Here is an 18,803-nt window from a genome sequence, read left to right on the forward strand (position 1 = left end):
GACTAAGGGAAATTTGTAAAGAGAAGAGAGAGAGGGGTAGTCACGGATATTAAGTGAAATTGACATATCCTCTCTCATGGCGCCCGGTGGTAGTGCCACAGGCGTAAACACCAAGTGTGATTCCCAATTTAAACTCCCTACAAAGAGAAACAATCATTGGGACCTTCAGCGCTTGGCGCGTCTGTGGCTGTGTCCGTGAAAAGCATAATTGTGTCTGTGTGTGAACGTGCATATTTAATGCCACTCAGGATGCGGTCACATAGCTCTCTGAGTCATCAGCCAACCTGTGGTGCTGAATAACTAGACTTTATTTATACAATTATTATTGTTATGAGAGCAGATTTAGACTACAACAATTATTCAAGTGGCTTCCACTGAGACACAACAAAACAGTGATGCAGACTAAACAGTATAGTGCACAGCACAGACATAAAAATAGTACAGTCAAGAGATTTGGATCATATCCTACACACACACACACACACACACGCACGCACGCACGCACGCACGCACACACACACACACACACACACACACACACACACACACACACACACACACACACACACACACACACACACACACACACAGAGCTCCTCCCGTTCCCTTGTTTGCATCATTAGGGCCGGAAGAGCTCATTAGTGCTTGTTGGGATTCAAAAGAGGACAGTCACTCCATTATAGCATGCATACCTGCAGTGCAGTATTCAGTGATGTTCTACAATACAGTTGCTTTCTGTGCAATTAACTGGACCGCTAATCTAGACCATTATCAGCTGCGGAGGAATAAATGCTGCTCTTTTATCACCGTGGGTTTCCGTAAAGATACGGAATACAATTTACATAATATCTTGAAAATTTATCAGTGTCCCTGTGAGCTAAAGTGACGGCAAGAATATGCTGACAAAATAGCACAACGAAAAGGGAAAATTAACAAGTGTTTTATGTGGATGGAAGCAATAATGGGATAAAACTAGAGACGTTAAGTGCAGGTCGGTAAGTAAGACTGGGAGAGGGAGGTTCAGTTAGCTATATGGGAACTTAATTTTTCCACATTTTCACTTTCTTCCTTATCTCTAACTCCTCTTCTCCTCACTAAATTTACTCTTACCTGCAGTAATTGCAAAATTTTTGACTTAGTTATTACTTTGTACATAGTTTCTCCCCTTCAGCCTGACACTTTGCCTCTGCCTCTCTTCCCACTTCCTTCCTCTGCCTTCTTTATCTTTCTTCCCACATGCCCTCCCTCTCTACACTTCTTCTCAGGTGTTTTTTTTTTTTTTTGCTGTAAGCATTGTGGCGATGGAGCATAACCGAGAGATGATACTGCCTACAGCGTGACGAGAACAGCGCTCCCATTACAACAGTGCTGATGTCTACTGCTGCTGACAGTGCAGAGCCCACTGTAACATGAACACACAGACACACACTGAGCATGCATGTGGATGTACACACATAATCAACTGATGCGCACTCACAGAGGAATGTACATGTGAACAGACCCGGATTAGAATAGGGTATGGTTACAGGTGTGCTTGTGTGCTTCCCTCCCGGGCAGAGCCGACCTTTCATATGCCTCCTTCTCCAAACTCTCACACAGGGATCTGACCTGTTTTCTCTGCCTACAGGGAAACCACTAGCTTTTTCTAACATTGGTCATGTTTACATGCATGTCAAAAAAGTGGTCATACTGCCACTAGGTGAAAAATATGACAGTATGCACAGCAGGTGGGCCAGAACATCTGAATAAGTTTGCACTGAAGGCTGCAGAGTGATAAAAAGTAGTGTAAGATGCTTTAACTGTAGGAGAAGGTTCCTTTCACCATACTGATATAGGCAGACAACTGAAGTGCATGGTGGAGAGCTGCCAGACAGCCGCACGAATCAAGCTATTACCTTTATCTTAGATTTGTTGATGGCTGAAATAAGGGACACATATACATGTAGGTACCGCATTTCTAAAAAGTTCAACAGTGTTCATCTGTATGCAGCTACGAAGCTCAGAGAACAGACCACTGCACCAAATCTGGTTTGGGTTGGGGTTTAATACAGATGGAATAAATCATGTATGCTGGCTGATTCTGATGTGAGCAGGACCGGCCTGAGCCGCAAGCACACTGGGCTGACAGCTCTGTGTTGTACATAAAAGGCCCAGATGCTGTACATGCAGCACTGAACAGCTACTCACCACTGCTGTTTCTCTGGCTTCTCCTGTTTCTTACTCTCATACACCACTGTCAGTCCCCAACTGGAAACAGACAGAAAGATAGAATTAGTTCAGCAGCAGCACAATTAGAAATGTCCCAGCAGCTCCTGATTGTTGGGCTCAGTCTGCCCCCTAGTGGTCACTAAATCCCCATGGGCTCTTTCAGATAAGGCAAACACTTAAATGTATCTGAAAATGGAAAATGAATGTTTTAATTCATTATTCCTTTAAATTGTCATGCTGATGAGCAAGCAGGCTTACGGAATTGGTTCTCCAACTTTTGTGCAGTTTTAAACGGATTAATTCTGAAGTAAGGTCAGGAGGATTGACAGATTTGTTTAAAAATAAAAAAAAGACAGTTGAATGAAAATGTCCATTAAAATTACATTAAAATGTCCTGTAAACATATTCTTTTGATAAATGTACTTTGGACTCTTTCTTGCATTCATTTGCATTAATCAAGCCATGCTTGATTTGAGTGTATGTGCACATACATACATTTAGCTCGTCACCAACTGTAGTTTTATACAGTACAGTCACAGACAAAACTAATCACACAGCTAAAGGCTTAAGAGGCATTTTTGGTCTAAATTTAGATTAAAACCATTGCATTTTAATTAGTAGTGTTTTAACGGTAGCTCCTGCCAGTGGTATAGTGCTGCAAAGGTGCTGCACTCTGCAAGGGAATATTCTTAATAGCCACAGATATAAAGATGAGCACATTTTAAACGATCCAGGGAAAAATAATCTGTAAACATCCTCCTGGTACAGAATCACAGATCTCGGCATTCAGAGCAGCTACCGTGCCGCTCAGTAGTCGAGATGTGGACAGGAAGTGATATCAGTGCTACGCTGTCGATATCATGTGCTCACCATGTGGGAGGACGGAGTTTCTTCTTAATACCCAGGTAGACCTTTAGGTTTTTCGCTGGCCAATCACGTTCTGGACGGTTACTCTGACAGACAGAGAGGGACAGAAATGCAGTGAATGAGCCTGTGAAAGAATGTGACGACAGGAAAAAGTCAAACTTAAATCTGTCAGCCTTACTCTGATTTCCTTGTACATTCTGAGAGAGTTGGAATTGAGGATGAAATAACGGTCGTGGAAACTTCCAGAGGACAGTCCCAATCCCAAGATGCTTCGCTCTTCTCTGAATTTCATTATCCCGTGTTTGGATGCATCTGCTTTACTGGCTGGGGGGCAGAGTGAGATATATATATATATACATATATATAATAAAGTCACAGGAAGGAATGGCAGTGCTGAATCGTGGGTGATTTGGCTTGTGTGCTCACCCAGGTAGACAATCATGGCGTCCATTGCAACATGTTTCTTGATTAGCAGATGGGAGTCGGTGCCAAAGGAGTGCAGGATGGGCAAGACTCGCTCCTGATAGTGCAGTGGACGTTCTGAAGGAAGCACAGTGATATACAACATTCATACATTCATAACATTCATACATTGAGGAGCCTCAAATCATATGACTCGACTTCTAGCTTTATTTAAGGAAGCAAAAACATGAGCGTCATTCTCAGGCATGCCAAGTTATCTAGCGAACGATGGAATGCAGATGTGGTTTCTAATTATGTCTCTTTAAATTCTTGCAAAGAGCTTGCGCTTTTATGCCAACACGCCTAACTCAAAAAGAGCTTTTGTTATTGTTAGAAAAATAGTAAACAAGTGACTGACAGAATCGCCCCCAGCTCTTCTCGTCACTCACACTCTTTCTAATTTCTTTCCTGTTCTCAGTATCATTGCTCCATCTCCTCCTGGAATCCGCAGGTTACTTTTCTGGCCAGTGATGGGAAATCTGCCAAATTACTTGAGTGTTACTGGCATTTGAGAAGCCACCTCCGGGCTTCCCGGTGGGGAACCAGATGGACCACATACCAGGTTCAAAACAAATCACGACACACAGTCACATTGCTGAGAACGATCCTTTTGCCTCTGGAGTTCGTCTGTCACTTTGTGTAGGTCAGGCTGCACGTTGAGTGGAGAGCCTTTCGCAAGCTTTGAGTCATTGTTTTCGTTTCGCTGTGGGCCTTGTCATGTTTCATGTTAATTTTTACATGTGAACCCATGTTGCTTCCCAATCCAAAAGATGTATTAATAGAGCCAATCTGTATTTCTTCAGTATTAATCTCCAATGTAGAAAATAATAAAACTAAAAAAAAAAAAACAGTGAATGAGAATGTGCCTTGAAGCTTTTGACTGGTACTGTATTTACAGCTGAAAAATCATTAACTGCATTAAAATGAAAAGTTAAGTCAACTACTGCTCCTTCTCCCTCTGTCTCACCCATTTCCTCCTTGTCGCTGACCTCCCAGCAGCTCCAGTACTCTTTGTCTTTAACTGGGATGTTACGCCGGTCCAGGACCTCACAGGACAGCTCTGCTGCTGTCATTGAACCAGGGATCTGAGGGAGGAAGTCACGCAGTTACTTCAGAGTTTTTCTCTCTCTACAAAGTATGAAAGTTGGCTGCACACTCATTTAGCCAGAGGGTTTTCCCTGCAGCAAGTAATGTACACCAGGGGCTCTCAAATGTATCACTCAAAGGCCCACATCTGATTTTTATTCAAAGTCAGAAGCCTGGAACGATTGGTGGTAACAAAATAACATTTAATCCATTAATTAACATCACATCTTGTGTGATTGGGCCAGCATGAAACTGAGGCGGACCAGGCTCAGACAGTTAGTCCATGTTTTGTCTGACATATTCTTGCAACTACATTTACACTAGATGTACAAACTGTGTACTAGAGAAAAGAGATGCATTCTGTATCTGCAATGTAGGAACTGATTCTCTGTTGTAACATTAACGTGTGTGTTGTTGCCCAGCAGCTGCTATGACAACAATGTCAACCATACGGAAATCAGTCACATTAAAACCACTGTGAATGATCTCCAGCTACACTGTATGTTCAACGTCATTAACAATTTATTGATCAATAGAAAATGTAATTCAAAATAGAAAACATTAAACTTCATAATTAACTGCAGCCTATTCATAACAGAAAGTATCTACTGGGTCCAGACTGACGTGCTTTTTGGTCCGGGCATGGACTGACGTTCGGACTCTGAGAAGGCCAAAAGTGTAAAAGTGTAAAGTTATATAGTGTCATTTGGTTGTCCAGGTCCAGGTCACCTTGACATGTTGCTCGGCTGTGTCCTTCTTTTCCTCCAGATACACTGTACAGATGAAGTGTCCGCCAGGTTCGGTACTCTGATGTGTCCGACACACACACAGACACAGAAAAGGTCGCACATAAACAGCATTACAATAACACATAATAACATGCACAGATGTGAGCATGCACACAACGCTGGTTTACAGATAATGACAAACTGTGTCCCATAATGCAAACACAGCTTTATATGTAGATTTGATGTAATGCACAATGATTTTAAACAGTGAACACTTAATCCTGTCACACACTCTACAATAAAGTGGAACAGTGAACAAAAATGAAGCAGATCGTATCAGACATAAATGCCACAAAAACAAATTAAACCTCAGTCATAAAAATGACTTAAACCATCTGCAGAGAAGCATCTTAGATCATTTTATCTCTAAATTAAATATAATAATCTAATCCATAATCCCATATCAATACTCTAATCTAATTGCTACAGTATTTTGTGTGTGTGTGTGTGTGTGCAAGACTCACGGGAAACTTTGTGTTGAGCTTCTCTCGTAATTGGATGATAACAGAGATCTCTTCTAGCTGCTTCTTTAGCTGTTGCTCATCAACCTGCAAGCAAGTACGTTCACATTCATTTACTCACACGAACAATGAAGCTATCTTTGACTGACAAAATATTTTAACTACAGCATCACGGCAATCTTTAGACCTCTAGCAGAAATCCCAACTGGTATTCCAAGCCACTTTATTTACTTGTTGCTACTAAACCAGCAGGAAACTAGAGATTTGTTGCCAGTGATGCTTGAACTACTGCCACTAGCGTGACATCTCAACCATTTAGAGCTGCACACTCTGTGATGTGTTTGCCATTTTCTGATGTCACCACTTAGAGATCAAAAGATCTCTCCTGTCATGCCCTTGTCTGACAGTGAGCAGTGAGTCAGACCTCAAAGATGAGTATGTAGTGCTGTATGAGGTCCTCTATGGTGCGGCCAGCAGTGTAGTCCTTCCCGTCGTTCTGGAACAGTGTGGGACCAAACACGATAGCCAGGTTATGGAGGTTCATCTGGTTGATCTCAGAAAAACGCTGCACGCTGAAACACATGCAGGGAAACACAAACGGGGATAAAAAGACATACAAAGATGCAAGAGGATTTAAGTGTGTGTGTGTCTGTGTGTTTCTCACCAGTAGAGGTGGTTGATAAGAGCTTGTAGTGTGGCTTTGTTGACACGAGGCAGTCTGTTCAACAGTAGCTGGTACTGGGAGATTTTCACACTTTCATCCTGACTGGCTGGATATGACAGAGAAAAGGGAAGGAAAAGAGAAAATTTTAAATACAGAGGGAATACAAAGGGACGCAGGATCAAAGAGAGTATCAGGAAATGTAAGAGGGAAAGAGAGAAAACACAGGATGAAAGCGGAAGAGAACAAAAGAGAGACAGAGATGAGAAGAAATTATCAGTGAAAGGGGGGTTGGAGATATAAAAATGCAGACAAAAATACACAATGAGAGACAAAGAATAAAAAACAGACAGACAAAGTCAAAAGTGACAAGCTCCTGATAAAGATAAAGATGAACTGTAATGCTCAGACACAAAGGCCATATGTGCATGTGAACTGACATGCACATAAGTGAAGTTGTATGTATGGAAATGTCTGACTGAACTTTGCCAAACTTGTTGATGAGAAAACACCATTTCCACAATGGTCTCCTCCCTCAATTGCCCTTTAAGGTTCTGGTATATTACTCAACAATAGTCCCTACACTATTAAATCTGCCCACATTGAGGTCCGCGCATTATCCATAAAAACAAGAACATTATCCCTTTTATACAGCCCCACTGTATTGGGATGGCAGCAGTATCACTATAAAATAAATATAAAACCATTTGCATGGCTGGATAGTATGAGGTGTATTAATACTTTTTTTTTTTTTTTTTTTGGTGATCCGGGTGAACTGACCCATTCTCAAATCATAGCCTGACAATATCGCAGAGCACAAAATGGTGTTGTGAAACTCACCAGAAGTACTGAGCCAGGTTTTGGCATCCTCTGACGTGAACAGTCCCTCTCCTAACTCCCTGAAGAAGCGTTTGAGCGTGTTGGAGACGTCGTCCACCTGGTGCTCTCCCTCCCTCAGACGAAGACTGCGAGCGTCACGGCGGAATCTCTCGCACAGCGCTGCCACACGGGAGTTCACACCGCTCTTACGATAGATGCCCTCAGACATCATGCCTAGAACAAATAACAAACAAACACAGACAATGTAATCTTACAAACAAAAGAAATACAGATTGTCTCACTGTTGCTTTATTTGTTTTGGCCTGTTCATCTGTCCACTTGGACTACAGTTCCTCATATGGTTCCAAACAACAGAAGTCCAGAAAGTCAATGTTTTTGATGAAAAGATGAATAGAGGAATTAACACTTCCAACGGGAAAGTAGATGATATCAGCAAAATGAAGCCTCCCACTGACACACAGACTAGTGCATTTATGGAAACGCAAGTGCATGCAGTAAATGGAGGGAAATGGAGGAGTGAGAGGAGGAAAAGGGAGGAAAAGATCAAGTGGAGGGAACAGGGGTTTACAGAAAGGAGAGAGACAACTAGTCAGAGTGAAAGAAGGCAGGTCAGCTGGCAGAGGTGGGAGTAAGACAAAGAATGAGGAGCAAAAGATAAAGAAGAGAATACAAAAGAGAGGGAAAGAAAAGCAGCAAGGAGGGAGCAAGAGGAGACATGGAGGTGGAACAGAGTTGTTTTGTTGTTCTGCGGTCCATTGGTTTCTTGCATAGCTAGAAATCCTGCAATTATAGTCACATGAGGGGACACAAACACACACAAAGTGCCAAGTGTGCACACACAAAAATGGCAAGAAAGACCACAGCATGCAGCTATGTAGACTGAGTGTACAGACTCCTGAGATGTAGATGCAGTAATGTAAACACAGTGTTTGATGGAGGGACCACTGTCACTCTTTAAATGTGTTGGTGTCACTGTGTGAATCTCAGCAGGTCTCTCACCGCACTGTGTGATGTAGTCGATGCAGCTGTGTACTATGAGGGGTATGTCTGTCTCCGTCAGCTGCTGCTGGCTCAGTGTGTCTCCTCCGCTCCCTGCTGCCGCCTGGATGGCCCCACACCAGCCGGCGAAATCCAACTTCCTCTCTCCCTCAATGTACAGAGTTCTGAATGAAGAGTGAGGGAGACAATGACATTCAGTGAGTGAAGAAGAGATGGAAAAAGAGCATGGAAGTAAGGGGAAAATATAGAGAAGGACAAAAAAAAATTTAATAATTTAAATTTGAAAAAAGAAACACATTATTATATTATTTACTGTAGACTGTTACAAGTGGTTTTACACTGAGGGACAGTTTTTTTCCTTTAGCATCACCTTTGTAACAAACAATCTGTAATTAGGCTCTCCTCTCACCTGCCTCTCTCCACCAGAACCAGCACCTCATTGTCTTGTTGAATTGCTGTCAAACACAAATACATAGTAATTATATTATTCCAGACAATCATGCTTTTAAACAGTAGACAATGCATAATACTAAATTGTTACCCTCAATGCATCAATACAACAAACAAACATGAGGACAGGATCGTTCCATTTCAAATATTTAGAGACTTTTGGTTTACATGAGTGATTGTGTAGATTCAAGTATATTCCTAGCCTTGAAAAGGCTAAATGAAGGTTAAAATGAAGCATTTTTCAAACTTTCAAGACTTTGCACAAACCCTGGCCCACCATGTCACTGCGTGTGTACAGATTACAGTGTGCAAGCAGTTTGAGCATGTATCCGTGTTTTTGTGATCATGTGTCTCACTCACAGAGTTCATTCAGCTTGCGGAGGTGGACCTCCTCTCCCTGGCTGTCCGCCAGGTAGGCGTGAAGCGTGGAGCCCACCAGAGCAAACCATCCAACCTTGGATGTTTGCAGGTTCAAGCCGTCTTTACACTTCAGCCGTCCAATCCGCTCAAATGGCAGCCTCAGCAAAGGCTCTGCACTGGCTGGAATAAAGCTCTACAAACAAAATTGTAATTCAATGCCCATTAATCATTGTTTCCCTTCTCTTTTGATGCTGACTTAACCACTTCAGTCTGTACTTTACTGAAACCCTCTGCAAAAACCAATACTAATTAAATTGTTAGAGGAAAGGTTAAAGCTCATGTACAATACTTCAATGGTAAGGGGATTGCTAGAAACATGGAGTGAGTGGTGCAGTCGGTAACTGTGCAGCAAATTCACATTTGGGTCATATTGTCTTTGTAGCTAGACATGCAGGAGCCACGGATGCACAGTAAATCTACCATCTTGGCATTTATGTGTCATGTGATGCTCATTGAAACACAAACAGCCAATAGCTGCAGTCATGTCAATCAATCCAGCATCATCTATATCGTCTCACAAGTGAAATGTTCACTTGTGAATACACACACTTTGTTGCATCTGCGTCACCATTAAGCATGTATACCGGCTTTCTGCAGTTCTGCAGGCAAAGTAACTGTTGCTTGAATTCACACCAGCATGCAGCTGACAATTATCTCAGCAACAGTAGAGTGCTACTCTGAAGGACAAGAAGCGACACAGGAAACAAGTCAGCATTAGCGAGCCCTATCTTAACCACTAAGCAGCATTTTCCACCTCAGCACAGCTGGAACTGCAAACCTTCCACTTTTACCATTTTCACTACAAAAAAACAATTACTGTGTCAAATCTTCCCTCTGTAAGGATCCACCTGTGGAGAAAGCAGGTGAATTCGTGCTTGCCTTTCTAGATCCCAATGTGTATTTGGTTACCTTGGCAATTGACTTGACCCATTCCTTGTGGCTGTCTGGGTCATCAGTGCCAAACAGATAGAGGCGCTCTGACTCTGAGTAGAGTTCAAAGGTATGTTCATACCTGAGGGTTAGAAAAAGACGTTAGGAAGTAGCGAGACAGAGGGTGAGATAAAGAAAATAGCAGGGAAAGAGAGACAAAGAAGTCATTTTGTCAGTGTGTGTGTGTGTGTGTGTGTGTGTGTGTGTGTGTGTGTACCCATGTTTCTCCGGTGCGTCGACGGCCAAACAGACTATCTCTGAAGCCTTCAGAGCTCCATTAGGGTTGGAGTTCTTGTCACTTTCATAGTAGCTGAAAGCTCCATCATTCAGTGTGCACCAGCGACGACTGAACTCTACACGGAGAGATAAATACAGTTTACCAAGCATATCACTTCATAACATGGCATCTATAGACGCTGTACTTTCATGTTTATTGTATTGTGCTCTGTGTCAGTTAGTTACCCTCTCTGGCCTTGCGCTCTGTGACAGCCCGAGCCATGGATGCAGTTTTGAACAGGAAGCCATTGTGAGACACACAAGGTAGTGCAGTGTAATGTACTGCATTCATGGCCTCGCCCACCTCTGATCGTGGTAGTTCTGCAGGAGAACAAACAAACAAAAGCCTCTTTCACACATAGTTCAGGTAAATTACTTGGACACCCTCTCAGGCACTGCTAGTGGCTTTCACGATTCACATATGTATCTAGAGAACATTTCCATCTTGGCACTTTTCACACATAACATAGCAATGCTGGAAAAGATGGGGCAAGGGACAGTCGAGCAGATGGCAGTAATGCAACACTTTGGGGTGCGAACCACCATGAAATTTAACAGTGGAGTCAAGGCTGGATGTACATGTGTGTGAGCTCCCTTATTTATGAAACTCCAGTTTCCAGCCATTCTTGAAAAAAAAAAAAGAAGCTTGTTCGCACAGAAGAGAACATGTATTGCTTGTTAGTTATCAAATCACCCACAAAAGCATTGGCAAGGGAACCATGAACAAGTTTTAGGTTCATATATGTCTTTGGAGGAGTCTTGTGATTAGTTCATGTTCTGGGAGTTTATTCTTACACCTGCAGACGGACTCCTCCCTGCTGTTTCGAGTGTGAGACGGCGAGAAGTGAGCCCAGAACAGGGAAAGTTGTTGGATTATATACATTATCTTGTAAATAGGATGACATTGCCATCAGAACAATGTCAGCACAATAAGCACATCATAATGTGTTGTTCAATCAGCAGCTTTGATCATGCAGGATGTTCCCTTAATCAGCAGATGAGTAGATACTTGGTGTCAGCACATTAACACATACATACACCTAATCAAATGACATAGTTAATCATTTGGCTTTAAGGTAGTGAATGCTTACGACTGAGTAAAGAGAAGATGAAATCATTTGGTTCACGATTGAGGAACAGAAAAGATGAATAATAAGAAATGCCATTACATTTCCTCACTCCACATGAAAGTGTCTTCTACCAGACAGCCATAACCCTTTATGTGCTTGTTTTCACACAGCCAGGTAATATAGACACGATCAGGCCTACAGCACATGTGAAGCATATTTACATTTATTATTACGTAATGTGGACATGGATAACATCTGACTATGGCATATCACTCTCCTCAACCCTCATGTAAGCAGTGTTCATAACAAAGAGTCTTTATGTAACCTTGTGCATGCAAAGTTATACTGTACCTGTATTTAGATTGTGGCTAATTAACTCCGCCTGTAAGGGTTGTGAGTGTGCGTTGGCCAGGGACAGAGGGGAAGGCCAACTTGCCATACCAGTTGAACAATTTACATCCGCACCGCAGAAAATCAGGCTTAATGTCTCCAGCACATCACTGCACTGCACATTTATACAGAGAGCCTGGGGAGAAGGAGAGAGGAAGAGAAAATCAAAACACAAAGGCACACATTATACTATCCACTATTTGGATATTATTTGTAATACTATTGTAATACTATTAAACCCTGGTCTGATAGGGAAGGAAAAATCAATGGGGCATGAAAGTGAGACACTGAGACAGAAGGAAGAGAGAGAGTGTGCAGGGAGAAATGAAGTGACAGTGAACTGATAGAGAGCTTCATCACACAGTGTTGAAAAGGTCAGAAAAGTTGACCTTTGACCTTCTGGATATAAAATGTTATGTTGCATCATTTTATCCTATGAGACATTTGTGTGAAATTGTGTCATTATAGCATATGAATTCAAGTGAATGGTTATTGGAAATTTAAAGAAATTCCCTCAATGAGATCCTGAGATATGTCATTCACAAGAATGGTACGGCCACCCAAAAACATAACGCCTCCAGCCACAGCTGACGCTAGCATAGCGGCACAGAAATGAGCACTAAAAGAACACTAAACTGATAATAAACTGATGACTTTTGTACTATGGTCCAGCAGCTGCTGACTGGGCTTTGTTCATGTCATGGCACCCTGTGTCAGCTATGTTTGGAAGGAAACAGCTGAGGTCAAACTCAGTGTGTCTGTGCATGCAGGCTTTCAAACCTGCAGCAGGCCCTGTGCTAATCCAGAGACAGCAACATCAACGTAGGAATGAATGCTGTGTCTTCTCTGTTATTGTTGAAGAACAAATATACTGCACTGTCAATTAAAAACTCAAGTGATCATCTGAAGGATATACATGACCTGGGGAGGTTATTATCAAGTGTTTAACTCCTGTGTCAGCTGTTGCTCTCTAAATCCACTGTATGCACCTTTAATAAGAAAGCAACCTGGGGCCATTTTATTGTGATTAGTGTGTAAGTCCAGAGGAGCCCTTGGTGAAATGAAGAGGAGGAAAGGAAAAGCTAACCAGTCTGAGAAACTTTTTCTGCCCTTATATATAATTAATTGCTGTAATTAAAGAACTATTGAGGCATTTCCAGTATTTGCATTGCATCCAACTAGACTAATCCAACTAAACCCTTGAATTTTCAACAAAAAGCCATGAACAATAGTTAGGATGGAAATGCAGACAGATTTGGTGGGTAATAAAAAAAAATCTTAGATATATATGTAACAAAAACAATAATTTATTGAAAGCTGAAAACAAACAGATACTAATGTCAAAGAGGAAAATCTTTCCGCACATATAACACAAAACCTTGCCAGAAGTGGATCATTATTGTCATTTGGAGATTATTTGGTTTTAAACCTGATGACGGCAAACAAATAAAGATTTCTGTATCTGACAGCAACCCCTAGGATAAAACAACAGTGCTGTCTTTAGACTGCAGCTCTACCGTAAAGCAACAGAGTAACACATTTTGTCCAAATAAAGTAAACTCAAACACTGTTTTTACAGCTGAGGAACTCAGACACTCTCTCTCTCTCTCTCTCTCTCTCTCTTTCTCTCTCTCTCTCTCACACACACACACACACACACACACACACACACACACACACACACACACACACACACACACACACACACACACGTCTGTCTTCTGTTAAAACCAATAAGCTCTTTTGGATCTGATTGAGAAATTCCACAGCACTCTGTCACACATACAGACAGAACCCCTCCTCTATTTAAGCGCTGTTGAGCCTCTGCACACTCACATACAGACAAACAAACCAATTAGCAAAGATTAAAATTGCACAAGAGACCCCCACACAGACAGACAGACAGACAGACAGACCCACACACACACACACACACACACACACACACACACACACACACACACACACACACGAAAGACAGAGACAAACTGCATTTCTCCGTCTCACACACCATTGAAGACATGTGAACTGAAAGCTTGTAGTCAACCACCTGAAGTAGAACATATCCACTCCAATAATCTCATCATGTGGGTCACATGACGGCTGGTACTGTATAGGGGGCTTGTTGATGTTATTTCAAGTTGAATAATAGGTACTTCAGTGGCTACAACAGTCTGCCATAGATTTCAGCAGCTTCTTTTCATTTATATATGGAGCAAATGATACAGGTACTACTTTCAGGTAGACTTGATGGTGAACTTTGAAAAGCAGAAGTATTGTGTGTTGAGTTAAGATGTCATTCAAATTTATTAATAACTGTCTAAATCATCTAAAGTAAATCACTTCAGACAGTATTTACAAACATAGCTGATAAGCATCTGCTTTATCTTGGTAGGTACGTGTAAAAGGCCAGCTGTGTGTTTGCTTCGCCTGTTTCAATGCAGCTAATCTCATTCTATGTCATCAGAAAGGAGGCAAATGTGGACAGAAATGCCTTGAAATGAGTCATATCTGTGATCAGGGTTGAAGAAAGAAAACAAATCCAACTAGAGTAACGTGGAACAATAAGAAAACGGAGGTGAGAGCTCACAAGATTTAATTCAGAGTCTGAATACTTACGACACGAAAGAAAAACAACAAGCACAGCAACACGGACCAGGAACCATGGGTTAGACACAGCACCGATAACTTGAATGTATCTGATCGACATTCTGCAGCTTCACCTCTTTCTGCTTGGATGTGGAAATGTCTTATTTTCCTTTGCCTGGGAAATAATTTACTGTTTGCAGTAGCAGCACAACAAGTAGCAGCATTACTAGTCTAACTACATTTCTCAGTAGCGTGGTGGTAGCATCACTCTTTCCTGAATCAAACAGCTTTTCAGTAGCTTTGCTCTTTAATTCTTCAAGTAAAGCTGTGACACCCGCACAAGCTACAAATGCAGCGGAGCTTTCTTTTGCAGTCTGAGATGAAACTAAGGATCCGTAAGTGACCCAACCGCAATGCACAGATGTGTGTGTAGCTGGCCAGAGCACTTCCCTATGGATGTCACACCACATACCAATGCCTACCATGTCTCTGCTGCAGGGCAATAGAGACATGCAAGCTTGAGTTGACTTGATGGTGAAACAACAGAGAAATGATGTGTTCAGGTGCTTACTGTTCAACCCCGAGAACATGCTGCTGTAAACTTCCAAGGTGTCTAACACATATTTAAGAACACACAAGCAAACATGAACATAGACACACTCTCAACAGCTGCTTTGTTGTACTTTAGCTTGCTACATTTCTCTGGGGGTAGCTTCAGAGCAGTGCAGCTTCATTTAATGTAGAGCAAATGGTAGCTTATCTCACTGCACTCTCCGCGTAGCTTGCACTGATTGTTTGTCTCCTGCATTCTTCCACTCTCTTCTTGTGGTCATCAATTTGTCATTTCATTCACTGTCCAATAAAACCCCTTTTCCCCAGGAGAAAGACCTGAACTAATGTCATGCTTTTCACTATGAATTCATGTGAGAAAGATTTAACATGTTAACACGGTACTGCAACAAATGAAGCCTGCTCTATATGACTGCGGCTATAAGAGCTGACATTTCATTCACTCTAACCATCACATTGATCTGACCATCATGTTTATCTGGCTGTTGTTACAAGCCAGAAAAGTCAATACTTAGATCAATCCCTGCTGGCTAACTTTAGCCACCATGCTACAGGCCAAGCTGCAAGTATGTTTTGTGCTGACACTTTCCTGAGCCTAATTACTGTGTGGGTGTGTGTGTTCCAGTAAAATGAATAAAACCAGCCGCCCCGTCCCATGTGGACACACATGTAAAAGCTATGTCGTGTATGTAGGTCAGTGTCCTGCAATGTACCAATAGCCAACCATGTGGCTTCTGACCAAGAGAACTGAACCAATCAGACCAAAGCACAATGAGGAAATGGGTTTGAGTGTTTGAGGACCTCACGCCCTCCAACATCTGCTGCCTATGAATCTGGGAGTAATGTAATAACACACACATACACAAAGAGAGCAAGAGGAGACGGGAATTCAAGAATCTTCCCCCAGTCTCCCCAGAGAGGGGGAGAGAGAGAGGGGGAGAGAGAGAGAGAGAGAGAGAGAGAGAGAGAGAAGAGATTTTATCTGGGTGTGTCTAAAATCACAGGCCTCCATCTGGCCTCTGCAGTTATATGGGACAGAATTGGAGGAAAAGAAGGAGATGAGAGGCACAGAAGAAAGAAAAATATTGTGAAAGGAAGATGAAAGCATTTTAGGGAGGCACATTAATCAGAGACTGATTGTACTTGGCTACAAACTCAACACAGACTACAGACACAAACATATGCAGTCGTCCCTCATTGTCCATGTTAGTGTATACTGAACTTCCAACATTCATATCTGTGTGTACGCATGTACATATATTAAATCCAGATGAGAAAGAGCAGTTATCCACATATGTTCCATCATTACCTCACCAGGGACAGTTTACACAGGGGGAGACGGAGAAGGAGGTGGAGGTGAAAACCCAGATGGATGAAGACGGAGATGAGAGGAGAAGAAAGAATATGACATGGAGGAAAAACAGTAAGACTGAGGCACAGAAAAAGACAAGCAAAGAGGAAAGGAAAGAAAAGCACACAGACTTTCTAACTTTCTAAAACTACAAAAGCACAAAAACAAGCCTATAAAGAGTTTTTACTGCTGCCTCTCAGTTATGTCACTTTGCTATAATAAGTGCCAATGAAATACTGATTGTCACCAGCATGCAGTCAACACAGGCACAAGCACAAGAAGACTTGGATTAGTCCTTGGTAGGGTTTGTCCAGGTGGGACAAACATACCACACAGTATATGTCCTCCAAATAAGAAAACTAAGTCCAGTTTTTCTGGGACATTTGGAATTTTTTGCACCCTCAAACACCTTTTGAAAACATGAACAGTGACCACCTAGTGCAAAGGAGGGAAGACAGAGAGCAACAGGCAGAGAGAGAGACAATGATGTCCATTGACAGAGGTGAGCCTATCATCTAACTCTTGAGTGCACAGAGAACACACACACACACACACACACACACACACACACACACACACAGACCAAAAATGCAAAAAAGGCACACACAACATGCCTACACACACATTAATATGCATATTAACATGTCTCAGCCCACTCCAGTGAAAAACACACAGAGACGCACAATAAATCTAATGTGCTCACTAGTGTTGAGCTACAGCACAGCAGTCCATACAGTCTGGAGACAAAACTATGCCCCACAAGCACATTCAAATATGGGTTTGTTCAGCTGCACTGAAATGACACACTGTTCCAGATCTGAAGTCCACTGACACACATTCCCACACTTGCACTAGCCTAACCTCATTAAAACACACATTCACACTCACATTCTGTACAGAGATATTCTACAAGATCACACAGATACAGACCCAGCACACTTTCGCTACCCTCTCATACTGCCCTCCAGCACACACAACCCTACCTTTAAGTTTTCAGTTCCTGTCAATCACTCCTCTGTTTAAATGTCAGTCGACACTGACACGCACACAAAGTTGCAAAGGCAAAGAATACAGCTAGTTTGGGGTGCTTTCGTCTGGCAGAAAGTTAAACGAATATTGCCCACTTACAAACAAGTAGAAGAGCCAGAGTGAAGAGATCAACTTTCCTCTGCAGTCCCAGTCAAACAATGAGGGGGAGAGGTGGAGAAGAGAGGGGGAGGCGGAGTTACAGCACATTCCAGCTTAAGCAGTGAGTAATGATGTCACATTCAGAAAAAAAGGAAAAACAAAGAAGAAAGGAAACAAAGAAGAGGACATAAAAAGCCAGGACTGCTAAACAAACCTGAATGTGGCCCGAGACACTTGTGTACTTACAGTACACCTCTCTCTTCCTTTCACACTCACATGCACTGCTTTGCCACAAAGCAGTGCATGTGAGTGTGAAAGGAACACAAACACACTGCAGAGTGTAATATTTCTTAAGACACACCCAAGTGGAAAGAGAAGCAGCACAGAGCTGAAGAACTTCAAGTATTTGATCTTGGAGGGAGAAAGACAGGTCAATGAGCACTCATGAGAGTAAATACAGTATCTGTTTGAAATGAGGGGAAGTTCTGCCCTCAGAAAGACAGAAAACTGAAGATCTACAGAGATAACGTTCTCCAGCAATGGCCTGACAGGAAAAAGAGATAGCCATCATGGAGGAGGACTGAATGAAGAGAGGAGGACCAGCAACTGAATAAAGTTTTCAATCAAAAGGAGCAGCGACTGGTGTGTGTCTGTGTGTGTTTGAGACAATCTGAAAACTTCCTTGAAAACTTCCTTTATCTCCTTCTGTGCATCCCAAACACTGTGATTCACACATAAAAAAAACAGACAGAAACATACACACACGGACAAGCTTGAATGCTCGAGTGAGGAAAAATAGAACTCACAGTCAGGTGCTAAATGTGACTCACTCACACACTCAGCATGCCTGTGAGCAGTCCACACTGTTTGCGGTAAGTGGGTTAAGCAGCTAATGAGTGACCAAGTCGGGCCTGAAACACCAAGACCTTCACCACACACAGCGAAGGCAGAATATAAAACCCTGTACTCTTGCCATTCTCTTTGCCCTACTTTTGACTTTTATGAACCAGCGTTATCGTGTTGAGAGGGCACAGCCAGGTGTGTGTTATATCTGAGCTCCCACTGACATGGACACAAGCACAGATACCTTTGTTGTCCTACCTGAGAGGGCTGTTGTCTAGAGGTCCTGTAATTCCTAGACTTCACTGGAATGTCTCCCCTACACTGACACTCTTGACTCAGACACAATGCAGGAACTAGTTAGCTTGAAACCTGCTTTAATATTGCTCTACCTTTATTTCATGTAGCTTGAATATC

At 42.3% G+C, this 18,803-nt stretch overlaps 1 protein-coding gene across 2 annotated transcripts in view; it reads right to left on the minus strand.

The window, feature by feature from the left end:
- The window catches only part of LOC139336097 (arf-GAP with Rho-GAP domain, ANK repeat and PH domain-containing protein 1), a 48,671-nt gene that overhangs the window by 5,802 nt on the left and 24,066 nt on the right, over positions 1-18,803 (minus strand). For both annotated transcript variants that reach the window (XM_070969990.1, XM_070969991.1), the window contains 17 exons: positions 11,870-12,044; positions 10,635-10,769; positions 10,390-10,525; positions 10,152-10,254; positions 9,183-9,375; positions 8,782-8,827; positions 8,373-8,536; positions 7,374-7,586; positions 6,537-6,642; positions 6,297-6,444; positions 5,876-5,959; positions 5,353-5,430; positions 4,505-4,622; positions 3,502-3,615; positions 3,254-3,399; positions 3,079-3,161; positions 2,188-2,247 (listed from right to left, as the gene is read on the minus strand). In XM_070969990.1, coding sequence (XP_070826091.1) covers positions 2,188-2,247; positions 3,079-3,161; positions 3,254-3,399; positions 3,502-3,615; positions 4,505-4,622; positions 5,353-5,430; positions 5,876-5,959; positions 6,297-6,444; positions 6,537-6,642; positions 7,374-7,586; positions 8,373-8,536; positions 8,782-8,827; positions 9,183-9,375; positions 10,152-10,254; positions 10,390-10,525; positions 10,635-10,769; positions 11,870-12,044 — 2,102 coding nt within the window. The remainder of the gene's footprint in view (positions 1-2,187; positions 2,248-3,078; positions 3,162-3,253; positions 3,400-3,501; positions 3,616-4,504; positions 4,623-5,352; positions 5,431-5,875; positions 5,960-6,296; positions 6,445-6,536; positions 6,643-7,373; positions 7,587-8,372; positions 8,537-8,781; positions 8,828-9,182; positions 9,376-10,151; positions 10,255-10,389; positions 10,526-10,634; positions 10,770-11,869; positions 12,045-18,803) is intronic.

This window comes from Chaetodon trifascialis, chromosome 9 (genome assembly GCF_039877785.1).
Source record: "Chaetodon trifascialis isolate fChaTrf1 chromosome 9, fChaTrf1.hap1, whole genome shotgun sequence".
In the NCBI taxonomy this organism is placed as follows: Eukaryota; Metazoa; Chordata; class Actinopteri; order Chaetodontiformes; family Chaetodontidae; genus Chaetodon; species Chaetodon trifascialis.